The sequence below is a fragment of the Pongo abelii genome, chromosome 15 (genome assembly GCF_028885655.2).
Source record: "Pongo abelii isolate AG06213 chromosome 15, NHGRI_mPonAbe1-v2.0_pri, whole genome shotgun sequence".
Taxonomy (NCBI): domain Eukaryota; kingdom Metazoa; phylum Chordata; class Mammalia; order Primates; family Hominidae; genus Pongo; species Pongo abelii.
This window is the reverse complement of record NC_072000.2, coordinates 72,023,425-72,036,394: the sequence shown is the minus strand read 5'-3', so window position 1 is coordinate 72,036,394 and position 12,970 is coordinate 72,023,425. Positions and strand designations below refer to the sequence as shown.

The window sequence follows — 12,970 nt, the reverse complement described above, 5'->3', positions numbered from 1 at the left end:
GAAGACTAGAGTTTTATTATTACTCAAATCAGTTGTCCCGAGCATTTGGGGATCGGAGTTTTTACCAATAATTGGGCTGGTAGGGGCTTAGGAAGTGGGGAGTGCTGATTGGTCAGGTTGGAGGCGGAATCATAAGGGGTCGAAGTGAGGTTTTCTTAATGTTTTCTGTTCCTGGGTGTGATGGCAAAACTGGTTGGGCCAGATTACTGGTCTGAGTGGAGTCAGCTGATCCATCGAGTGCAGGGTCTGCAAAATATCTCAAGCACTGATCTTAGGGCTTACAATAGTGATGTCACCCCCAGAAGCAATTTGGGGAGGTTCAGACTCTTGGAGCCAGAGGCTGCATAACCCCTAAACTGTAATTTCTAATCTTGTAGCTAATTTGTTTGTCCTGCAAAGGCAGATTGGTCCCCAGGCAGAAGTGGGTCTTTTCAGAAAGGGCTGTTATCAATTTTGTTTCAGAGTCAAACCATAAACTGAATTCCTTCCCAAAGTTAGTTCAGCCTATGCCTAGGAATGAACAAGGACGGCTTAACGGTTAGAAGCAACATAGAGTCGATTAGGTCTGATTTCTTTCACTGTCATAATTTCCTCAGTTATAATTTTGCAAAGGAGGTTTCAATTTGGGATGCTGAGGCGGGCAGATCACTTGAGCTCAGGATTTTGAAACCAGCCTGGCCAACATGGCGAAACCCCGCCTCTACTAAACATACAAAAATTAGCCGGACGTGGTGGCAGGCACCTATGATCCCAGCTGCTTGGGAGGCTGAGGTGAGAGGAGCCACACATTGCCTCAAAAAAAAAAAAACCTTAATAGGCCAGAGAGGCATGTTAGTTTTCTCAGGAATTGAGGACAATCGAACGTTGGAAGAAAACGTTCTGTTTGTTTTAATTTGCTCTTTTCACTACCCTTTGGTGATTAAATAGTTTGGGAAATGCTGAATGAAATTACTAAACCTGAAACACACATACTGAGGAAAGCTGAGAGTCTGTGATTGAAAGCACACCAGGGAAACCAAACAAAAGGCTTGGTATAAGGCAGCTGTGGTGAGGAAACCTAGTAAGCCGTAACTTTAATAGTTGGTTTCAGGCCGGGAACGGTGGCTCACGCCTGTAATCCCAGCACTTTGGGAGGCCGAGGTGGGCGGATCACCTGAGGTCAGGAGTTCGAGCCCAGCCTGGCCAACATGGTAAAACCCTGTCTCTATTAAAAATACAAAAATTAGCCGGGTGTGGTGGCACGCGCCTGTAAATCCCAGCTACTCAGTGAGGCTGAGGCAGGAGAATCGCTTAAACCCAGGAGGCGGAGGTTGCAGTGAGCCGAGATAGCTCCATTGCACTCCAGCCTGGGCGACAGAGGGAGACTGTCTCAAAAAAAAAGGCTTGGTTTCAGATTATTATGTTTGCGAAAAAGCCTTTGCTCATTCTTTGCTCTCTGATCTCTTATGCATACTTCTGTCTTATAATTTAGCCCACCGTATCCTAATTTTTGGCCTGCATCTCCCTTGAGAAGAAGGACCTCCATTTACTCAACTTAGAGAATAGGGACTAAGCCCGGTGTAGTGGCACACGCCTCTAGTCCCAGCTACTACAGGAAGGCTGAGGCTGAAGGATTACTTGATCCAGGAAGTTCGAGGCTGCCATGAGCCGAGATCACACCACCGCACTCCAGCGACAGAGAGAGACTCTGTCTCTAAAAAAATAAAATAAAGCCTAGCACACCGTTCAATTAACAGTTGTAGGGTAAATGTGCAAATAAATGAATGGAGTGAAGCAGAAGAATATGGAAATTCAGACCGCAGAGTTCCGGAACAAAAGAGCCCAGTAGATAGAATAATAATGGAGGAGAACCCAGTTCTCCTAGCTCCGGGTATCCCCCGCGCCTGGCAAAACACCATCACTGGTTGGCGTTCAATAAATGTTGACTTCACATGTTAAGGAGATAAGAGAGTGGAAGAAAAAAAAAATCCAGGGTCACAGTTCTTCCTGCCACCTGCTCGGCCGAATGCAGAACTGAAAGTATCGAGCGCCGGAGCTGTCACAATTGAGGGAGATGGTCCGCAGCCAGGTAGCTGATTTCCTCTTTCAGAGCTTTCTAGCTTTCCCTACTCCCGGAGAGGTGGCGTCACGTGACTCAAACAAATATGGCACTTAATTTTCATCTTCCCTGCCTTGAGCCAATAGGAGTGGGGCTTTCAGTCTTTGTCACCACCCCCACCACTGCTGTTCGGAGTGGGTTCTGTCACCTGACTCGGCTCAAACATGGCTGCGCTGAGAGCTCTATTGCTTTGGGCGCCGGGAGCAGGTGAGTGTAAGACAGCCCTGAGAGGAAGGGGCCCCTCTCCAGGACCCCCGCAAAGAGCGTCCCTGCGGCCCACCCCCACACTGCTTTCCACTTATGATACAGATTCGTCTCCTGATCGTCAATCCTCTGCCTTAACAGAGGGCTCAAACTAGGGAGGTTCCTGCTGAATTTCTCATTCTTGAGGAGGCGACCACCTGGGGATTTGGAGTCAATACTTGGCATAACGTTCAGTAGGGAATACGGACGTAGAGTTATGGGTCTGCGCCCGGAGCAAATATGACTATTAACATTATAAAATATAGGAATCCGCGTGAAGAGATGGGATCCACCCCTTGAAGAAAGTGTTTTCAAAAAGTAACGTGGGAAATTAAACTTAAAACGATACTTAGGCAAGCAAGTCCCGCCTTTCCCAGGCGGACCAGTAGTTGCTGCTTTGTCTTAATACAGTGCCTTCTGTTTCTTCTCACTGGCGTTGTGTTGTTTCTAGGAGGTACTCCGCGAATGAGAACATTGAGAATGTGTTCGGCATAACTCATTTCTTTGTATCTCCCTGCACTCTGTGCTGGGAAAATGAATCATCCATTTGGAAAAGAGGAAGCTGCTTCGCAGAAGCAGCTTTTTGGATTTTTCTGCGAATGCCTGCGAAGGGGAGAATGGGAGCTGGCACAGGCATGTGTACCTCAGCTACAGGAGGGACAAGGGGATATCCCAAAGAGTGTAGAAGACATACTTCAGGCATTGGTGGTGTGTCCAAATCTGCTGAGGTAAGGGATCTCTTTTCCTACCAGACAGTCCCAGGATGAGAGACATGTGGTTCAATATTTCGGCATTGGTCAATGTGCCCCCACTCAGCTACCCTCTGAAGAATAAGCAGAGGCACAGTGTATTTCACATGCTCTGAAATTTTACCTCTATAGTATACATCCATTACTTAGTCAATATTGGCTTTTGATTATCATCTGCAACTGAATGTAAGCCTGGCTACCAAAGTGTGCCTGAAACTGCCATTTCTTGTTTATCCTCGTTAACATAGATGGTGGAACTGCATTGAAAACTATTTTCTTTGCCTCCAAAAAAGCAAACCCTGCTCTCTTCTTGCTTATGAGATTGAAGGTATTGTTGTCGCTTTACTTAAAACTTTTTATTTCGAAATAATTAGTCTCACAAGAAGCTGCAAAAATAATAGAGTCCAGCGTATCCTTTTCCCAGTTTCCCCCAATTGCGACGTCTCATACAGCTGTAGTACAATAGCAAAACCATGAAATTGACATGGGTACATTACTTTTAATGACACTACAGAGTTTATTTGGTTTCCAGCATTTTCTTAATCTGCCTTCATTTTTTCATTTGTAGTTTATGCAGTTTTATCCATATATAGATTCATGTAATCCCACTGTAATAAGGATCAGAACTGTTCCATTACCACAAAAGAACTCCCCCACTCCTTGGTGCTACCTCGTTGTATTTATACAACAACCCCTCCTTGTTCCCTGGCAACCACAGTTCTCCATCCTCGATTTTCAATGAAGTTCCTCCTGGTGATGCTAGTAACCACTGGTGATGTAGGAGTCAAATGTACTGTTTTAAGTCTTTCCTTGGGTTTTCCTTCCTTTGACTGTTATGCTATACTGTTTACATATTGTATTAGCACATATACAATGGAGAAACTTAAGTGATCCCTTCCTTTTCTTTTTCTCCTTTAATTTGAGATCTAGCCAGTTACCGTCTAAATTCCTAACTTCAAAGAAAGGCTTATGAATTCCTAAAGTCCTGTTTTTAGCATATAGTTAAAAATAAATTTGTATGAAGTTCCTTTTTTAAGACTATCTTATTCACTTTCTGTATTAAAAATATGCTTTAGATAGTATTAGCTATTATGGTTTTCTCTGCAATATTATTTTGTTTTAAACTAAGGGAGGTGGAGGTGAGATTAAGGCTTTTTATGAAAGCTGCTAGCTCTGTTCTGGTTCTAATTTGTTTGTTTGTTTGTTTGTTTGTTTTGGAGACAGAGTCTTGCTCTGTCACCCAGGCTGGAGTGCAGTGCATGATCTAGGCTCACTGCAACCTCCACCTCCCAGGTTCAAGAGATTCTCCTGCCTCAGCCTCCCGAGTAGCTGGGACTACAGGCGCCTGCCACCACACTTGGCCAGTTTTTGTATTTTTAGTAGAGATGGGGTTTCATTATGTTGGCAAGGTTGGTCTCGAACTCATGACCACAGGTGATTCACCCACCTCAGCCTCCCAAAGTGCTGAGATTACTGGTGTGAGCCACCTTGCCTGGCCTGGTTCCAATGTTTTATTGAACTGTCATATATATTTAAAAATATCTCATTAGGGCAGTGTCTTGCCTGTTCGGGTTTAAAACAGAATGAGCAATGAAATCTGTCTGGGATGACAAAAGATGAAAGATCAGTAGAAACTCTTTTTTACAAGTCTTTCTTTTTACCTTTTTCAGATGTGGGCAGGACATCAACCCTCAAAGATTAGCCTGGGTCTGGCTTCTTGTACTGGAGAAATGGTTGGCCCGGGAAAAGGTAAGTAGGTTTATATTAAATTTTCCCCCAAGGCCAGGACTGAGAAGAACTTGAAAGTAGTTGTGGGATTTCCCTTCTGTCTGTTACTTCCTTTATCATTAAATTCATCATACTCGTTCTCAGAGAATGGCTTAAATTTTTATTGCTCTCTCCTTACCTAAATTCATTCATTAATGCACTAATATATATTGGCATATATTACCGTTTGTTAAATACCACCATGAGTCTTGTGCCTAAAGAAAACTTTTGGAAACTCAGTGAAAGTAACAAAATAGCAAATAAAATATGAATCTGTAACATTTGGATCTATTCAACATTTAAGCAATAGAGAATGGGCTGAGCTGAAACTTGATTTTTCTTCCAAAAATCATATTTTAACTAGCCTAATTCCATGACATCTCATAGATTCAAATTCCATTAATTTGTAGTTTAATAATTCACATGAATTGAACAGAAAATTACCAGATATAAAAACAAGTAAGCAAATTAATATTGAAAAAAAAAAACCTAGTAAGGAATTACCTTTTTTAAAGATAAACTCCCATTAAGAGTCCTTTTAGAAGTATGTGTTAATTATCAGAAATTTATATCTATAAAAGAATTACTCTGAGACATTTTCATATTGAACCTCAGACTTTGAGATTTAAGTGAAGAACCTCTAACTTAGAAATGACTGGCCCAAGGACACACCGTAAAGTTATTTGACAGAGCTGGTGCTGAAACCAAGATCTTCTGACTTCAATCCTCTGCTTTTTCCACCTTAACACTACTTTTTTAGCCCAGATGGACTTAAAACTAAGAAACCACAAATTCTACTTTTAAAATGTCTATAATTTCGCCAGTTTTTTAAATTTTTGCTCCTCTTGGTCACCAGAATTAATTTTGTCTTTAGTTCCACTTTTGCATGATATTTATCGTTCCTCACAGAGCTGTCAAAAAGTAACAGAAATTGCTAATCTGAATGTATCTCTTATCCAGGATTTAGCCAGTTGTTTAGGAAAGAAAAATGACAGAAAGACTAGTAGGAGTGAGAAGAAAGAAAAACAAGATTGAAAAATAATGAAACCCAGCATAATTAAAAGTTGGCTATGGTTTCAGATTTAAAAGAGAAAACTTGAGCTAAAATAGTAACCTATAGTTACAATAGTATCTTCAAAGAGAAAAAGAACTATTGTTACTGATTAAGGATCTCTCTAGTACAAACATGGAATTTGTCAAATCAAATTAACTTTCCCCTCAGTAGAGACTATTTGCTTACTTTATGTCTGAATGGTTGCTTATTTTCTAGACAGTTGCTCAACTATGTCAGGAGATGGATTCCACTTCCCGTTCTTGTTTTTCCCAGCTTCACAGATAGATTATTTGGTCTTTAAAGCTTCAATGACTTGCTTATTTAAACAGTTGTGGGACTATTTTAGTTCCTCATAGAATTTTAAAACTATATAAGCACCATGGCATCCAGTGAATTCTTGGGGTAGTTTTCCAAGTCCAGTCATTATCCTGAAGGTGCCTTCATCATCTAGGAATTTACTGGCTGCCTGTCCTTTTCCAGGCTCCCACCTTTTGCCAAAAGCTTCCCTTTTAATTATTAGATGAAATAGTGATTCTATTTTCCCTTTCCTCCATTCATTTTTGCCTTCTGCCTTTTAATCTTGCAGAGATGTATCTCTACATGTGTAAGCATTTATACGAAGATTTAGCTGCAGAAATGTTCACGTCTATGCTACTTCTATTAGAGGAAAACTGAAACAACTCCCATGTCCACAGTATAGGACAGGTTAATAAATGGAAGTATATCTATATGTAAAATACTGTACCACTATTCAAAAGTATTTGGCAAATGAGTTTTCACTAACATAGAGGGCTCATGGTCTGCTGTATGGGAAAAAAGGCAGTTCAGAAAAAAGTACATTTGGTATACATGCATAGAGATGTGCATAGCAAATGGTCTGAATGAATGGCCTTAGACCACAGTTTCCATAATTGTTCTCCTTCAGTAAGAATATACATAAAACATATATTTCATGTATAATATATATTATATGTAATATATTTCATATATAATACATGTTATATATCATAAATTTCATACATGTTATATATTATATATTTCATATGTAACTAAATACACAAGTTAAATTTGTAAAATTACCAAATTAAATATACAAATAAGCAGACTAACATATGTTATATATATTATATTGCACTCTAAAATATAACATATATGTTATATATCTCTCTCTAGGATAAAACACTTTATCTTAGAGAAATAGCAGAAATAAGACTAACTGGACATACATATGTTTTATATATATATATATAACATATTTTAGTTTACTTATTTGTATATTCAATTTTTCTACATTGAACATGCCTTGCTCTTATAACCCTAAAGTTATTTGACAGAACTGGTGCTGAAACCAAAATCTTCTGACCTCAATCCTCTGCTTTTTCCACCTTAACACTACTTTTTTAGCCCAGATGGACTTAAAACTAAGAAACCACAAATTCTACTTTTAAGATGTCTATAATTTTGCCAGTTTTTTAAATTTTTGCTCCTCTTGGTCACCAAAATTAATTTTGTCTTTAGTTCCACTTTTGCATGACATCCCTGTTTAGAAATGCTGAGCAAGTTCTTGCCTATTTTAGGAAGATAAATGTTAGTCAATTATGACCCTGAATATGTTTAAAGTAGTTTCAGCAGTAAAATAAGTATAATCTACTCAGTCTTTAGGATTCTAAATAAAATCTTAGCCAGACTATTAAAGGTCTGCTGTCCTAGACATCTTATCTATTCTTTTCTGTTAGTCTTCAATAGAAGCACTAATCCTCAGCTTCCCAGCATGAATTTTATCCACCAGCTTCCAATCACAGGCATTATACAAGCATTCACATGGCCTTGATGCACATATTAGGGAAGTACACGGTTAGAAGAAATAAGATTTTGGACCAAGAACACGTTAGATCATGTTAGCCTCTGATGTGATGAATGGTACATGAATGGAGATAGTTAGGTCTTGTGCTCTAAACTCTCTTCACGCATGTACACACACACACACACCTGCAGGTGTACACACACACAGACACACACACATATCCCTGCAGGTGTTCCTTGCCTTCCAATAAAACTTATCTTTGGGAAGCTTTAACCAGAGGCAAGATTGACAGATGTCTCATATTTAAGGTAGTGTTTATCAAGATAAGTCTCAGACTCTTGGTATTTTTATTTGTGTCTGGAAAAGGGGAGACTCCAATTTGAGCGTTAGGAACCAGGTGAAGGTAAGTTATTGTGAAACAAGCAGGCACAGGAAGAGTCAGAGCCTTTCTCTCTATACATTAGACCTCTCTGATGGCACATGTCATTAACAAACACTGGGATCACCTTTTCCTTTTTGTTTGAAAAAATTGGGAAAAATGCTTTCTAACCAATTTATCTCTAGTAAAGATTATTTGTAAAAAATATATAAGTATGTGCCACAGTTTTGTTTGATTTGGAAATTAAATGTGTTAAGAATAAAATATGGCACACAGTACCTGTGAGGTACTGGCATATAATAAGTGTTTAATAAACATTGGATTTCTCCCCTTATACTGTTCTTCTTTCACTGCTATGCAAAGGATAGTGAATGACAAAAACAGAGGTTTGGACCAAAAGAGGATCATGTGGGCCATACCCTCCCAGGCTTACCCATAACTGGGTGTTTTGAACACAGCAAGAGAGATTCTTGGGGAAAGACCTCAAGTGACAAAAAAGGTTAATGAAATGAACAAACCTTGGAACTTACGGCTGATCAGTGTGGGCTTTAAGTATTAGTTTTTAAGAGAAGTGTAGGTCCAAGTTTAGCTATTTTTGTTTATAAAGAATAGTATCTGTGCCAGGCACGGTGGCTCATGCCTGTAATCCCAGCACTTTGGAAGGCCAAGGCAGGCGGATCACGAGGTCAGGAGATCAAGACCATCCTGGCTAACATGGTGAAACCCCATCTCTACTAAAAATACACAAAATTAGCAAGATGTGGTGGCACGCGCCTATAGTCCCAGCTTCTCGGGAGCCTGAGGCAGGAGAATCGCTTGAACCCAGGAGGCGGAGGTTGCAGTGAGCTGAGATTGTGCCACTGCACTCCAGCCTGGGCGACAGAGCAAGACTCTATCTCAAAAAAAAAAAAAAAAGAATAGTACTGAAAACATATCCAGGAATGTTGTGTTTAAAATACTTTATCTTAGACAGGCCAGGCGTGGTAGCTCACATCTGTAATCCCAGCACTTTGGGAGGCTGAGGTGAGTGGATCACTTGAGGTCAGGAGTTCCAGACTAGCTTGGCCAAATGGTGACACCCTGTCTCTACTAAAAATATAAAAATTAGCTGGGCATGGTGGTGCACACCTCTAATCCCAGCTACTTGGGAGGCTGAGGCCCGAGAATCGCTTGAAGCTGGGAGGTGGAGGTTGCAGTAAGCTAAAATCATGCCACGGTATTCCAGCCTGGGGAACAGAGCAAGACTCTGTCTCAAAAAAAAAAAAAAAAAAGAGTGCTTTATCTTAGAGAAATAGCAGAAATAAGACTAACTGGACAACTGGACAGAAATATTTAATTATAATTTGTCAACTAAAACATATATCTCATCTCTATGCCTCCTTCTTTTGATTCTTCTAGAAGTTACTCCCAGTTGTTTTCCGGAGAAAGCTTGAGTTTCTTTTATTGTCAGAAGACCTCCAAGGTGACATTCCAGAGAACATCCTCGAGGTGAGAGAGGGCCCTGGTGCCATCTGCCCAGGGTTGACAGTCACTCAAGCAGCTTAGCTTCCAGGGACGCAGAAGAGAGAGGTCTCCAAGATGTTGCCCATACTTTGTTCTCAGGCAAAGCAACACAGAAGCTCCTTTGAGGAGAGTTTAGAGTTAGGGTAAACTTATATGATTTTAGAATTTTTGAGGTGGTTCTCCAGAAGTACCAAGTATAACTGGGAATTAAAGATTTATTAGTAGATAGCAGGGAATATGAAGGGGACAAGGAACTAGTATTCGTTGACTATCTTTTCTATAACAGGGTCACTGAATGTGTTAGAGTTAATTCTCATAACAACCTTCTGGGGGTAGATTCAAATTAAGTCTTAATTATATTGTTATAGCATGTATCAGTTACTACTTTAGTGCCTGAGATATGCTCTGAGGCCCAATACTTATTTTTTTAATGACCCTGACACCAGTTAATTAAAGACATATTTACAGTAGGATTTAAGAGCGGGACTTTCACTTGTATTAGGTAAAGGACTCATGGTCTTGCAGTCCATCTCTAAGGCAGTTAATGAAGAGGCATCATTGAGCATCATCTATAGGCATGATGCTTAAGTGTGGGAAATAACCTACTTCTCACCCCCTTCTCTCCCTGTACCCTCACCCTGCAAACAGAGGATAGGCTCTAGAGGTTCTTGCTTTTAGGTGACTGAGGAAGAAGGACTAAAACACACACTATTATGTATTAAATCATATGGTACTAATTTTAAGTACATTGAAGTTGTATGGGTTGGAGGTATTGGAGAAGTTTTTTATGGAAGGATAAAGAATGGACTGAAAGCATGGTTGGGATTTAGATCAAGGGTTAAAAACTGACATTCTTTTAAAAATTGAATGTAAATGCCTTTAGATGGGCATAATGTCTTACCTGGTCTGTGAGCTGGCAGACCTTGATTCACATCACCAGTACACATTTTGGAGGCAGTGAGGTGGGACTAGCTGGATCATGGAGGCCCTGGGCAATTGAGTTCATCTCTTCCAGCCTCCAACTCCTCATTTATAAAATAGGAGTAATAGTAGTGTCTTCCTCTGAAGACTGTTGTAAGGATTAATTTGATTTTTCTGTGTCAAGGGCCTTAGAACAATGTCTAACACATAGTAACTAAGACATAAGTATTTGCTACTGCTACTATTACGTAAGTAAACTGAAAAAGAGGAAAGCATGAAGGCACACAAGTGATACCATTCCAGGCATGCCCACCACCCATCCCTTTCTTCATCCTCTATTTAGGAGCTGTATGAGACCTTAACACAGGGTGCAGTAGGCCACGTGCCTGACGGAAATCCACCCTTTCTTCATCCTCTATTTAGGAGCTGTATGAGACCTTAACACAGGGTGCAGTAGGCCACGTGCCTGACGGAAATCCAAGGAGGGAGAGCTGGACTCCTTGTCTCAGCTCCGAAGCTGTCTCTGTGCTCTGGGATCTCCTGAGGCAGTCTCCCCAGCCAGCACAGGCCCTGCTGGAGCTCCTGCTTGGGGAGGATGACGGCACTGGCCTCTGTCACTGGCCTCTGCAAAATGCACTGGTGGACCTCATTCGAAAGGCATTGCGGGCTTTGCAGGGCCCTGATTCGGTGCCCCCTGGGGTAGTCGATGCCATCTATGGAGCCCTGCGGACTCTGCGTTGCCCTGCAGAACCACCTGGAGTTGAGTTGCGTCTCCTGTGTGAGGAACTATTAGAGGCCTGCAGGACCGAGGGGAATCCCCTGCGGGAGGAGCAGCTGCTCAGCTGCCTGCTGCACAAGGCCAGCCGGGGCCTGCTGTCCCTGTATGGCCATACCTATGCAGAGAAGGTCACAGAAAAGCCACTGAGGGCTACAGCCTCGGGAAAAGGTGTGTTCCCTTTGCTGCTGCTCCTTTAGTTTCAGTAATTCCAGTATGCCTAGCCTTGCTGGAGGCTCTAGACTGGTGCCTTCCGTGTGGCTCAGGACATCTAATAGGGGAGGCTAAGCAAAAGTGGGTATGATGCTCTTTTGTAAAAGTACAGGCCTGGCATGGTGGCTCAGGCCTGTAATCCTAGTACTTTGGGAGGCCAAGGCAAGGAGGATCATGTGAGGCTAGGAGTTCAAGATAAGCCTCTGCAACATAGTGAGTTCCCATCTCTACAAAAAAAATTTAGAAATTAGCTAGGCGTGGTGGCACACACCTGTGGTCCAAGCTACTCAGGAGGCTGAGGCAGGAAGATCACTGAGCCCAGGAGGTCGAGGCTGCAGTGAGCCGTGTTTGCACCGCTGTATTCTAGCCTGCATGACAGAGTGAGACCTTATCTCAAAATAAATAAATAAATAAAAGTATAGGTTTTCTAGTGTAAGATAGAGGTGCTGGGAGGAAAAAAAATAAAGTAATGGCAATAGCAGGAAACAGCTTTTCAGAAGCTCCCAAGGGAAGTAAAGATTCTTTAAGATAAAGTACGGAAAACCCAGCCTAAGTTTTTAAAAGAGCAAACTCTTACATCACTTGGTTGTTCAAATGGGCTCTAGCTTAGAAAAGAAGAGCTCTTGGTTTCCTGATAACCATCTTGTTTGATGTTCAGTCTCACCAGATCATCTCGATCCTGAGCGGGCAATGCTAGCCCTGTTCTCCAATCCCGACCCAGCCGAGGCTTGGAAAGTGGCCTACTTCTACTGCCTGAGCAACAACAAACACTTCCTCGAGCAGATTCTGGTAAGTCAAGCTTAATTGTTCATCACAGAGGTACCCAGGGATTCTCCCCAGACGTTTTCATTCCTCATTTCTCTCCCACTCATTTAGCCACCATAAAGCAGTCTAATTAGTGTTGAGTCATTTGGTTTTGTCCCTCCCACAGTCCCATGGGAAAGGAGACTCTGAGAATCAGTACCATTCATACTTACAGTTGCAGTCATTTTACGTCGGTCCTTTGGCAGAAACTAAAATGTTGTATATGTGTGTGCTTTCTGGAGGATGCAAGAAAGAAAAGGCAGTGGCAACAATATGTTGCCTAGCTGACAGAAGAATTTAATTACTTTAACCTTTTCCTTCCAGATTGCAACTGAGCTTCAGTTTAATTCAGCAGATATTTATTAATCTCATCCTGTGTGCCATGTACTGTAATAGGAGCTGGAGTTACAACAGAAGTCAGTCTCTGCCTTCAGGGAGCTCACAGTCTGTATTTTCATAAACATTTATTTTACTCAATTCACCACTTCTGTTTTTTTGTTTCTGAGACAGAGTTTCAATCGTCACCCAGGCTGGAGTGGAGTGGCGCGATCTCGGCTCATTGCAACCTCCGCCTCCTGGGTTCAAGCGATTCTCCTGCCTCAGCCTCCCAAGTAGCTGGGATTACAGGCATGTGCCACCATGCCAGCTAATTTTCTATTT

At 41.5% G+C, this 12,970-nt stretch overlaps 1 protein-coding gene across 2 annotated transcripts in view; it reads left to right on the top strand.

The window, feature by feature from the left end:
- The first annotated feature begins 2,222 nt into the window (after positions 1–2,222).
- The window catches only part of ZFYVE26 (zinc finger FYVE-type containing 26), a 73,614-nt gene continuing 62,866 nt past the window's right edge, over positions 2,223–12,970 (top strand). For both annotated transcript variants that reach the window (XM_009249178.4, XM_024231901.3), the window contains exons 1-6: positions 2,223–2,305; positions 2,793–3,069; positions 4,761–4,839; positions 9,493–9,582; positions 10,942–11,464; positions 12,165–12,295. In XM_009249178.4, coding sequence (XP_009247453.3) covers positions 2,876–3,069; positions 4,761–4,839; positions 9,493–9,582; positions 10,942–11,464; positions 12,165–12,295 — 1,017 coding nt within the window. In that variant the 5' untranslated portion in view covers positions 2,223–2,305; positions 2,793–2,875. The remainder of the gene's footprint in view (positions 2,306–2,792; positions 3,070–4,760; positions 4,840–9,492; positions 9,583–10,941; positions 11,465–12,164; positions 12,296–12,970) is intronic.